General features: G+C 37.7%; 1 protein-coding gene across 3 annotated transcripts in view; it reads right to left on the bottom strand.

Annotated features, from left to right (window-relative positions):
- LOC139747788 (uncharacterized) overlaps window positions 1-12,994 on the bottom strand; it is a 48,276-nt gene that overhangs the window by 23,615 nt on the left and 11,667 nt on the right. For 2 of the 3 annotated variants that reach the window (XM_071660362.1, XM_071660361.1), the window contains exon 2: window positions 2,085-2,574. In XM_071660362.1, the coding sequence (XP_071516463.1) occupies window positions 2,085-2,562 (478 nt within the window). In that variant the 5' untranslated portion in view covers window positions 2,563-2,574. Of the gene's footprint in view, window positions 1-2,084; window positions 2,575-7,807; window positions 8,820-12,994 lie in introns of those variants that run through there. The other variant, XM_071660359.1, reaches the window with a different exon arrangement.

Raw genomic sequence — 12,994 nt, forward strand, 5'->3', positions numbered from 1 at the left:
CTTCATATTTGCCCCTCTTTCCAAAACTCTTGCATTCACCTCCCTAACAACCCCATCCATAAACAAATTAAACAACCATGGAGACATCACACACCCCTGCCGCAAACCTACATTCACTGAGAACCAATCACTTTCCTCTCTTCCTACACGTACACATGCCTTACATCCTCGATAAAAACTTTTCACTGCTTCTAACAACTTGCCTCCCACACCATATATTCTTAATACCTTCCACAGAGCATCTCTATCAACTCTATCATATGCCTTCTCCAGATCCATAAATGCTACATACAAATCCATTTGCTTTTCTAAGTATTTCTCACATACATTCTTCAAAGCAAACACCTGATCCACACATCCTCTACCACTTCTGAAACCACACTGCTCTTCTCCAGTCTGATGCTCTGTACATGCCTTCACCCTCTCAATCAATACCCTCCCATATAATTTGCCAGGAATACTCAACAAACTTATACCTCTGTAATTTGAGCACTCACTCTTATCCCCTTTGCCTTTGTACAATGGCACTATGCACGCATTCCGCCAATCCTCAGGCACCTCACCATGAGTCATACATACATTAAATAACCTTACCATCCAGTCAACAATACAGTCACCCCCTTTTTTAATAAATTCCACTGCAATGCCATCCAAACCTGCTGCCTTGCCGGCTTTCATCTTCCGCAAAGCTTTTACTACCTCTTCTCTGTTTACCAGAGAAGAGGTAGTAAGAGGTAGCTTTAGCAATTAATAATGATATAGCTAAAGATGCTTTCAGAGCTTTGCATGATCTTGTGGTGGCTTTCTTAATTGTCTGGGAATACTTAAAATCAGAAAGTTTTCTTTCAAAAAAACTCTGTCAGTTTGCCAACATGATAATGATGTCTTGTTTTAAGGTGATGTTGGAGGTGAGCTGATTTCATACTATTGTTGGCCAGCGTCTCCCCACAAAAGAAGCACAAAGCTTCCTCAGGATAAAAATTCATAAAGTAAATCCAAAAAGCACATTATCTTCCTTGTGTTGCCAATATTTAAGTAAATCTGTATTTCTTTTCTTCACAGGTGCTTTTTTTTCCTTCACTTATATTGCTGCTGCAGATGCTACAGCTATGACATGTTAACCATCTACCCATATTTCTCGCTGTTCAAGAAATAACTGTATATGTAAGCTTACACGCAAATTCGAAAAAGAAATGTTCACACTTTCATTCCTAAGACGAAACCATGCAAAAATGACTCGTGCAAGGAGTTCAGCACTTTCCATACTCATCCTGTCCCGTTTCCTCTCCCTCACCCCAACTCCCATTCCCCCCCAAGTTTTCTTGTTCATTTTAATTCTCACTCTGTTCTCTTGTCATTCACTCATTCACTTAAGTTGGAAACTGTGCAAGTGTTGTGGTTATTCAATTATTCTATAACCTTAAACAATCACTCATGCACATATACACATGCTCTGTAAAGTTACTGATCCAAGATGCCATATGACATAAATATGATACAGTTTAAAAGAAAAAAATTCATTACCTTCACACGTACCCCTTTGAACAATAATGCCATACCCCAGTTTGGACAACACTGCTCTAGACTAAGATACAAAGGTGCATAAATAACTAGAATAATAAACATACCATGTACATAAAGCAGGTGGAAATTCCTTATGTGGCCACAAATTTAAAGCTGCATATTAAATGCAGTACAAAAAAGAAAGAAAAAGGATGCTGATCCATAGGATGAAAAAAGTCAATCAGCAATTTCCTGTCAGAGCACAATCCCAGAAAATTGTCTACTCAAAGCAGCTGGGAGTGAGTTGATGATGGCAGTCCAGTGTCAGTTGCTGACTGGCCAAAAGTGGGCCAGAAACAAGTGAGCTCCTACAATACTGGATGAGCAATCAGCAAAGGGTGAGGCCAGCAATTCCTCATCTGAAACAATGAAGGTTGGAAGATCCTAACCTAATTTTCTTGAGATATCATGGGGAATCTCTAGTGCTTGTGGGACAGACTGTAGAGAAGAGAAATGAACAATATAATCACTTTAACCAATGTTAAACAAAAAAAACAAACTAAATATATTGTAATACTTGCTTTCATCCTCATTTCTCCTGTTGGAGATGTACTGCCTCTGGAAGTTGATGAGCCACTCCTGACTTGCTTGGAAGCCTTCAACGTCCATCACTGCAGCAAATCGGGAGGCAGCAGATTGAATTTCCACTCCACTAACAAGTACATCCTGAGCTCTCTGCTGCACATACCAGTCATACACAGCCTTATCAACTGCTTCAAAATCATGCTTCCTGATGGAACTTTTAGTTACAGCAACATCCTGAGCCTCAGAGGCATCAGGCTGTGCTGCCTGGCTGTAAGCTTGCAAATTGTCCTTAGCAGCCAAGATATTATAAACTGTGCTCTTCCCAATGCCATAGTCCTCAATGATATCTTTGACAGGAATTTTGCGGGCAAGCTTCTCCAGGACTTCCAGCTTTGTCTTAATGGTGACCCTGACATACTTCCTAGGAGGCTTTGTGCCCTTGGATGATCTTTCTTTGGGTACATGCTTTAGCATACTTAATAAGCACTGTAAACACAAAACACATCACTGCACTGCGCTGTTAAACAACACTGTCACAAACGCAACGATATCAATGCCGAGCACTTTAATTCATTGTACACACTACATCATAATGTACACCAAAATTTTAAGAACAGCATGAATTACGGTGAATCATGGAACATCAGGCCTGTACAATGAGTGACAGTCTTTTCTTTTACTTTATACACCTAGGTACTGTATGTATCTTTAAACTTTCACCAGCATATCAGTTCTTATTAGCATTACATGATCCTAAGACCCATTCTCCAGAGGTTTCTGTAGCTTCAAGGCTGTGATACTATGAGTTTCAGGGAAAGGATGGACTCATTTGGAGAGAAAAGTTTTTAAGATGATGCTACAATGACACAACCTTTCCGAAGGTGACTTTTCACCCACAGCATAACCACAAGCAGGTAGAGTCCAGCATCCCCAAACACATCAGTAACACTCCTAAATAATAAGAGCTATCACAAGCACAATGTAGTGCAAAACAATAAAAGAATTTACGAGCAAGTGTATGTTACTATAAACCACAGAGGAACAGCAATCATTGCCAGAGTGTAGTAACAGGTACAAGCAAATCGATGGGAAAGCTGAGAGAGGAGCATGAAGTTTTGTTCCTGCCACCTACCCAAAAGGCTGTCAACCGGCAGCATCTACCTTTGGGCGGCCAATTATCCCAACATTCAAGGCCTAGGGTATGTTTTAGATTCATCTTATAACCTAGACACCTGTCATTCCCGTATCCCCAATATTTAGACCATGAATGGACCCACCAAAACATCCAAATTATAGAGTATCCAGATTTCAGAATGTCAGGATTTGAAACTAATTACTGTATTCAGGTTAAGGTGAAACATCCAACCAATCTAACCTTACAGAGTACTACAGTTCATAATGAAAATGTACCCAATCTAATCTATGTTCATCTAGGTTCAGTCATGTTAAGTAAGGTCATTTTGTCATCTAAAAATGTGCGGTATGATCCATAATTACACTACATATCTTAAAAGCTGTTCATCCACAGCAAACAATTGTGGTACAGGTTATGACCTGTGATATGTTCTTTGGAAAAAAAATATCTGAGATCTTTAAGGATTACAGTTACTACCAAGAAGCATGATGATTGATGTAAAAGTTTTTATCATTGACAATACTGAAAAAGTGACAAAAGGTGGACAGGGATTCAAAGCAAGAGGAAACTGAAAAACAAAATTATTTAAAAGTTTAACAACTAACAAAAGTTAAGAAGACTCTTATCTATTAGGTTCACATTACAAAGCCTCATGTATGAGACTGAAGGAATTGTCCATATATCAAATGTACTCTTTATGGTTATATCCTCATTTTGCATTTGAATAAAAGTCTTCATTGAATTTTTTTCCTAAATAATGTTCTGTTTTCAGTGGAGATTAAAAGGAAAAAATATTAGTTCTGGACTTTATGAAAAAATATAAGTTTTGAGAGAAATCTTGTGTAATTCGTCTTGTTTCTGGGTAGACATTTCCATTCCTGTTTCCAAAATGTTCAATTAGCATTACCTGCATATGTAGCAATATATCTGTTGGTGCAAAACCTCATGAAGGCAAAGTATAAACAGTCCTATTCAATTCAGCCCATGAAGTTTTTACAGATTAGACTAAACTTGGACATTTTCTTAAAATTAAATTTCTACTACACTATAAACTACTAAGGAACAGTGTTCGTATTTAATAAAGAGAATCCTGTTAGGTAATGATGGTGATGATTATAGTCAATGATTATAGTAGCACACAGGTAAAGCACTACACGTAATCTATGAACTGTTGCATAATAAAACAAGAACACAAATATGAAAACATTAACATCTGTGAAAGAGATGTCTCACTTCTGGGAGTAATTGCAGACCTGTATCCCCACTACATTCTTTGATTCAACCTAGGTAACATAACTTAACAAAGATTAGCATGTTCATCCATTAGTTATGATTTCCAAACTCACATTTCCTGAACATAACCTGAGGTTGTGCCTCATGGTTCATTGTTCAATGTTTAGCCCAAAACACAAGAACCTAACTTAGTTTAGATTCAATTAATTTGGTAATTTTCACTTAAACCTAAATTTATCGTTATCATTCAAGCCCTCCTACTTTTGCCAAGCTTTCAAGTTTAATACATTAAACGACAAAGAAAATCATAATGCAGTTATCACTGCAATACCAGTAGACGAAAATCACAATCACTAAAAATCTCAGATTTCTGGAAACAATATGAAAACCACATCACCAATCTTAACCAATACCAACATTACACTAGTTTACTGCTCATTCCTAACTCAGTATGAATGATCCATTTTAGTGGATAGTACAATCTGAGTTTGATCATCTGTTTTCTCAAATATATGTGCATTTTGGCCCAAAAATATCAGTTGAATATGAGTCCAAAAAATGTAAAATAAAAAATCTTTCATCAAACACTTACTTGGATAATGTCATGCTTTAACACAACCAAAGGCACATTCAATCAACACAGAAAATCATAAAGAATATAGACAAATCTCATGTCATAAACATGTTAAATTCTAACCATTGCGATGTCACTGAATACACCACACATAATTGCTATCATGAATTAGAATTTAAATAAGTAATGTGATCACTGTGTAAACTAAACTTTTCATCAGAAAATAAAAACACATAAATAAACAAATAATTCTTTTCTATTGTCCCTTGCCATCCATCACCTAACTCTTACCACCCTATTACAAAGTCCACTCCCCTACATTACATGCTATGCTATTTCTCCCTCTTACATCACCCACCATCCATATCAACCCTTCCTACCAAAGTGTCTACTCTCCAACGTAAACCACCACCCACTTACTCCATCCTGCCACAGGCTTTACTACCTTCACCAATTTCCATTTCCTCCAAGCCTCAGTTTCTTTAAGTTCATGGTGATCAAGAAAAAAATATCATTACAACTGGTTATAAAATAAACACATTCCATGTGTCATTCAATGTAGAAAGAGGCTCTTAATAACTGAACAACACTAATTCTGCACTTGGCTTACTCAGCTTTAACAACAGGCAACTTTAATCAATCATCTATTGCCCAGTGACAGGAACTCCTAAGACAGTCTGTATGAAAAATGTTAGGCTTTACCATTTTATTGTATGAATGTACTGAATATGCAAGTATGTTTAGGTGCATGATATATTTACAATTCTATTGATGTGCAGGGTATGGGAATGTACAAAAGATACTTATTCTTGTACACATATTAATTGTACACATATATTGTATAACATAGAATCAATCACATAAACTTATCAAATTTGGACACAAGCTGTTAAATGGGTATGGTTTACATTTACTCTCTCAATACAAACATTCTGAACAGATATTTCAATCCAAGACATGTTTGGAGCATATTGCTTAAGATAAATCAATATGCAAGTGTATGTGAATTTGCCTTTCCCAATTCTTATCAAGACCTCCACATTATTCTTGCTTCCTCATCAACCTTTCCTTCTATTCAGTAACAATCAACATACACATTTCACTGCAAGCTACATCCATGCATTTCCTAGAGAAGTCAGACCACGAATTACTTTTACCCCTTCAGTGGCAAACAATAAAACACACCAGCAAAAAATTCTGAACAAAGCTCCCATATCTGGCTTCACATCGGTAGCCCTACTTTCCTTATATAAGAATATGTGGAGCCACCACTGACTCTATTCTGTCACTTGCTTTAATGTAATGACGCTGCAATCACACTTACTAACCCTATCGAGATGACAGGAGAGGTAGTGTTCAGTGTAAAATGCATCACATCCAAGGATAAAAGTAATTTATGGTCAGACTGTGCATATTAGATTCCTTTAACCAAATACTTTTTATCAACTCTTGTTATCTTCATGCTACTAACATAAAATACAAATCACATGTAAAGAATTCTAAATCCTATGATATAGCGAAATTTTTACCTGAGGTATCACTGTGACTTGAGAAGACCTCAATAGTCCATGTAACTTCTGATTATCCTGCAAAGGCATGCACAGCACAGATAACAAAACTTAACAAGTACACCAAAGGAAGGTCTAATAACTTATAAAAGAAATAGTGTACCGTAAGTCATACGTATAAATATGATGAGGGGAGGGTTAGGGTTCCCAGTGAAGGTGGGTCTGCATTAAGGACACCCAACCAGTAAGGATGGGTCTACATCATGGATACACAATATGCAATTTCTCAAAGGCTATATAATGTTTACAAACACAGCAGTGCGAGAGATTAACGCATGAGTCTTGAACTACAAGCAGAACTCTAAAGAGAAATTCCAGAAGCTGGTAACAGAGTTTATGAGTGAGTGTGATAGCAGAAAGCTCAGAACATATGCGAACAAAGGTCAGGTAATGAGATACAGCAGTAAGATACAAAAGAAAGCTTTAAGTAACTGGGAGTAGACATGGCAGTGGCTGGAGCCATTCAGGCTGAAATGAGTCACACAATGGAAGAGGGAGTTAGGGTCCTTAGCAGCCTGGCGAAGGAAAGGCCACTGTCTATTAGGGCAAAGATGGTTATGTGTGAAGGCATAGTAGTCTCAGCAGTGTTGTATGAATGTGAGTCTCGGGTCTCGAATGCAAAGAACAGAGGAGGGTGGATGTGCCAGAAAGAAATGAAGTGCTTTAAGATTATTGGGGGTGTTAGGTGGGCTTATCATGAAAGAAATGACACTCTCAGAAAGAGTTATGGTCATAAACTTAGTATGACTGAAAGAGCTAACCAAGGTGTTCTGAAATGGTTCAGAAATGTAGAAAGGATGAGTGATAAAAGGCTGATTATGAACATCAAAGTGTCAAAAGTGGTGGGAGGGGGACCAAGGGGGATATGAAAGGATGAAGTGCCTGATGCTTTGGGGTACCAAGGCCTGAACATTCATGAGGGCAACAGGCAGGCATTGGACAGAATGAGTTGGAGTGATGTGGTACATAAGGAGTATAAGATGTCATTATGGGGCTGAAACAGAGCATATGAAGTGATTAAGGTAAACTGTAGAGTGTTCTGTAAGGGTTAGCTGGGGATAACAGTTTCAAGTTGTGGTACATTAAACATCATGTTTGTGAATAAAGCTATTATGCATTTGTTCCTGAGGCCAACTCATTTGAATAGGTTAGTTTATTAGGTAGGAAAAATAAACATCAAACATAAACAACCCATACTGTAGTACTTACCAATGCACTGTGCATAATCCACTTCTGAAGAGGTGTGGTTGGTGGTATCCTTTGGGAAATTAGTTATGTAGGTATCTGCATAGCCAGTGTTAGCAGAAACACATTCACCACTCAGCTCTAGAGCCCATATGTTGTGACGATTCTTGAAGCTGGTAAGCCAACCAGTATTGTACTCACAACAGTCAGGAATGTTCATCTGTTTATGGAAAAACTTAGCTTTTGCCATTATCATAGGACCACTAACATTTTTATTCAATTCATGACACTGTCTGAACCACTCATAGGTGGCGCTGTCAACAAGTGGCGATGAAGAGTTTTGCAAAGTCTTGGTCTCAATCTTCTTAGTATCTTTAAATGCTTCTTGAAAGGAAGAAATCCTTAAAAGGTCATCCTTATGCTTTCGGAGGTCATACACAGTGCGTATGCCTATGCCAAATTCAGCTGCTAAACGAGCTGCACTCTCACCCTTCTCCAATCGCTCTAATGCTGATAGTTTCTGGTCTAAGGGTAGCTTTACATGTTTTCTCTTTGGAGGAACAAAACCAGATGATGATGCGCTTGAGTTATTAAGTAGACTACGCTTAGGCCTTGTGTTCATAATAAAACACAATAAATCTTGCACATGTAAAACCAAGAAGTAACTGAGTTACTGCTACACAAAGTGCATTTTCAGTATCCTTGCTTGTTCTTGATGAGGGATCCAATGGGCAGGTAAAGAATATGTCTTCATACAAGCTGAATTTCTACAAGCTGAATTTCTACTTGCCAAGATGCAAACCCAGGTGAGCTAACAATGAGAAAATGATTACAGGAGGATTTGCCAAAATTTTCTAAATCTGTGCAAACAGTACATATATTGGTGGACAGTCCTTGGAGACTGAAAATCAGTAGAAAGTAGAAGCACAAAGATTCCACGTCTAACTGAAGCAGCTATTTACATACTGTTATACTGTAATCTCACATTTTCCCCTCATATTTGAAGCCCTGTCCTCTATTGTTTCTATTACTGACAAGCTGAAATAAAAAGATAGCAATTATTATACATACAGTGATCATACTTCTATACAGCAACAACAAATCCTACACACCACATTCTCTGTACAATTGTTATGGTAGTACCAGAATTCTAATAGCATACCACAAACGTTTTGGATAGCCATTTGAATTCTATCAATAAACCAAATGGAAGCAGTATCCACAGTTTAAAACTTCACAATCAATCAAGAAGCCATAGTTACAACCCTATGCACTACAAAATTCCACATGTTTCATGAATAAATCCATCCACAAAAATAATAATCAAATATACCTTAATGCAACAATGGTTAGGATTAGTGATGTAGTGTTATCACTGGGCTTAAATATACAAAAGTTCTTCAGTTGTTATTGGTACCAAAAGGAGTGATTATTTGTAATCACTTGTATCTGTGATATTCACCATGTGAAGTTTAAAATTCCAACAAAGCTGGGATGGACTTGGAAGATAAGGAAACCTGAGGTGTAAAAGTGATGAAAATTACCAAAACAACCCAACCTAACCTGGATCAGGTCCTAGCACCTTAGGTTAAATATACTGGACATTAGAACAACTTAACCTTAATCAGTTTCATTTTCTAGATTCAATAGAAAAGGAAAATAATCTAACCTTATTTTGAATGATACAGCTACATCTGCAATTACTCCCAAAACTTTATATACTATTCCTTACATTGTACATGTTGGTGTTCCAATATCTAAAAATGGTTTAAATGAACTTCACACAGAACAGTTCCCTAAAATGCTACTTTCATCATATACCAAAGTCATCATCATTCATCATAATCAGCTCATATAAACTACTTATGGCACTGCCCTGAATACTAGTTTCAAGTTACACTTCTCTGAATGTTACATACAGGCTGTGTTTTAGTACACTATGACCCTAATCATTTGGCATGACTGGGACTTTAGCTATGCTGAAATTAGGTGGCTGCCAAACTATGAGTTATGCCAAATTATGAGGCTAACCTCCCCCTCCATCAGCAACTGACACTCACATACAATGCCAGTGGGCATTCTCATAAAACACATAATATCAAAAGTCCTACAATACTGAAACAGTTGCAAATATATGAGTCTAAATCACTTTTCTTACCCTAACTCCTGGAGGCTGTGCTGAAGAGGCCTGATGTTCAAGGAGAGGCAAAGTTGTTAGGAACACAAGGGGGTGAGGACAGTCCACTTAATTGTGTACTGGTTACTTAATTCCTACAATATACAGTACTGGTATAGCATGTACTGTGCTTCATGTCATTCACATTACAGTATTTTGTACTCAAAAAATGATATAATTATGAAAAAAATTGAAAAATTTAGTGTAAAACATGTTCCCTTTCTAAAACAATTATATACTTAGGAAACTCACAGGAGAATACCATATGGCTAGTATCAAAACATAATATTGAGGGCCTTGTTAATATTTTACAATCTTCCATGCCTGTCACGTCAATAGGGATTTATTTTTTGAGTGCAAATTTGGAACCATGCCCCGTATGATTTTCCATGTGCTTCAGAGAGGTCATTCCCTGCAATCTAAGTCATTCCCAGTGATTCAGGTCCTTTACCATATCAATGCAAGCCATGAAATATTTTTGCATAATTTCTAACCCTGCGATTTCACCTGTTAGTACAGAGCAGTATTCTATCCTTGAGAATATCACCTTGAAATTACTAGTTTCTCCTCTCTTGTCTTGATGGTCTGCAAGATCCAGCCTAATATTCTTCTTGAAGACATAACTGTCGCCCAGTTTTGGTCACTTAAAGTAAGGTTGTCAAACATTATTACTCTGAGGTCCTTCACTCTTGTCAGCTGACATAATGGTGTCTATATTTGTCCCATATTCAGTACAGTTTTATCTTCTTTAATCATCCCATAGTGGAGGAGTTGTCACTTTTCCCAAATGAAAAGCATAATATTTTGAAGGCCAAGTGGAAGACTTTGCTTACGTCTTTTTGTAGTGTCTCAATGGCTTTTGTTGATGAGATTTTTATACATATTCTAGTATCAGCTGTAAAGGATGCAATGAAACTATGTATCACTGTAACACTGTACAAGTCGTTCCTTGAAGAAATGAGATTTTTACCATGAAGGTACTGGAAAAAACCTGGTTTTCAACATGTGATCTGCTCTACAGAAACTGTATATCTATGTTCAAAGTTTTCTGACTACTGAAATATTAAACATTGTGTGTGCTCATGACACTATGGTCATATTTACCAAAATTGTTTTGCAAAGTTTGTATATATCACTTCAACATTTTACTTGTCTGCAATGCCTCAGCAATTTCATTGTTGTGGCTAAGGAACTGAGAGAGGAATACCTTCCTGCCTAAAACCATACTGTCCTATATCATGTATCTATATGATTTCAAAAAGTCAATCAATTTCCAACTTTGGGCTCTCAAAAATTTTAATAATAAGTGATGCCAGCGCTACAAGTCAGCTGTCTTTAGGTAACTGCACATCCATGAAAGAAGCATGAAAACTTCCACAAATAAGCAAATTTTGTGTGTACGCTCATAACACCTGCATGTTCATAATGCTGTATTCATCATGTCTGTTTTCCTTTATAATCCAAACACAGCAAAATATACATGTTCCATGTGAAAAGTACAGGCTATATACATTTATCCAGTAAATGAGTGAACAGAAAATCAGTTTGGGAAGTTCTGATTCTATATGGTGATCATGGAAGACTTCTGAAATGGTATTTTAAAGGTTTTATAATGGGAAATGAGTCAGTTGTTGTTCGCTGATGATACAGCGCTGGTGGCTGATTCATGTGAGAAACTGCAGAAGCTGGTGACTGAGTTTGGTAAAGTGTGTGAAAGAAGAAAGTTAAGAGTAAATGTGAATAAGAGCAAGGTTATTAGGAACAGTAGGGTTGAGGGTCAAGTCAATTGAGAGGTAAGTTTGAATGGAGAAAAACTGGAGGAAGTAAAGTGTTTTAGATATCTGGGAGTGGATCTGGCAGCGGATGGAACCATGGAAGCGGAAGTGGATCATAGGGTGGGGGAGGGGGCAAAAATCCTGGGAGCCTTGAAGAATGTGTGGAAGTTGAGAACATTATCTCGGAAAGCAAAAATGGGTATGTTTGAAGGAATAGTGGTTCCAACAATGTTGTATGGTTGCAAGGCGTGGGCTATGGATAGAGTTGTGCGCAGGAGGATGGATGTGCTGGAAATGAGATGTTTGAGGACAATGTGTGGTGTGAGGTGGTTTGATCGAGTAAGTAACGTAAGGGTAAGAGAGATGTGTGGAAATAAAAAGAGCGTGGTTGAGAGAGCAGAAGAGGGTGTTTTGAAATGGTTTGGGCACATGGAGAGAATGAGTGAGGAAAGATTGACCAAGAGGATATATGTGTCGGAGGTCGAGGGAACGAGGAGAAGTGGGAGACCAAATTGGAGGTGGAAAGATGGAGTGAAAAAGATTTTGTGTGATCGGGGCCTGAACATGCAGGAGGGTGAAAGGAGGGCCTGAACATGCAGGAGGGTGAAAGGAGGGCAAGGAATAGAGTGAATTGGATCGATGTGGTATACCGGGGTTGACGTGCTGTCAGTGGGTTGAATCAGGGCATGTGAAGTGTCTGGGGTAAACCATGGAAAGCTGTGTAGGTAAGTATATTTGCGTGTGTGGACGTATGTATATACATGTGTATGGGGGTGGGTTGGGCCATTTCTTTCGTCTGTTTCCTTGCGCTACCTCGCAAACGTGGGAGACAGCGATAAAGCAAAAAAAAAAAAAAAAAATAATGGAAACAATGCATGAGTAAGAGTTAGAGGTTGTACAAGTATGATCGAGTAGTTTTACATATTTGTTGGTGTTAATCAAGCCTGTTTGCTGTCCCCAAGGATACTCAGTGTTCTATGGAAGGGGCACTGGATGAGATGACAACAAGGGAGATAGAAGATGGTAGTTGCCACAGCTGTTCCACTTAGATGATGCTTTAGCTCACATAAATCAAAGAAAGTATTGGATAAAATGGTGGATCAATTCAATGGTGTTTGTAGTTGAATAAAAATCAATGCAAAAATAAGATGCTAATTTTCAAAAAGGAACAGCAAGATAATAAGATTAGTTTGTAGTGAAAACACAAAGAAATGAAAGTTGTGGATGAGTTTAAATATTTGGAAGTAAAGATTGATAAGG

This window comes from Panulirus ornatus, chromosome 5 (genome assembly GCF_036320965.1).
Source record: "Panulirus ornatus isolate Po-2019 chromosome 5, ASM3632096v1, whole genome shotgun sequence".
NCBI lineage: Eukaryota > Metazoa > Arthropoda > Malacostraca > Decapoda > Palinuridae > Panulirus > Panulirus ornatus.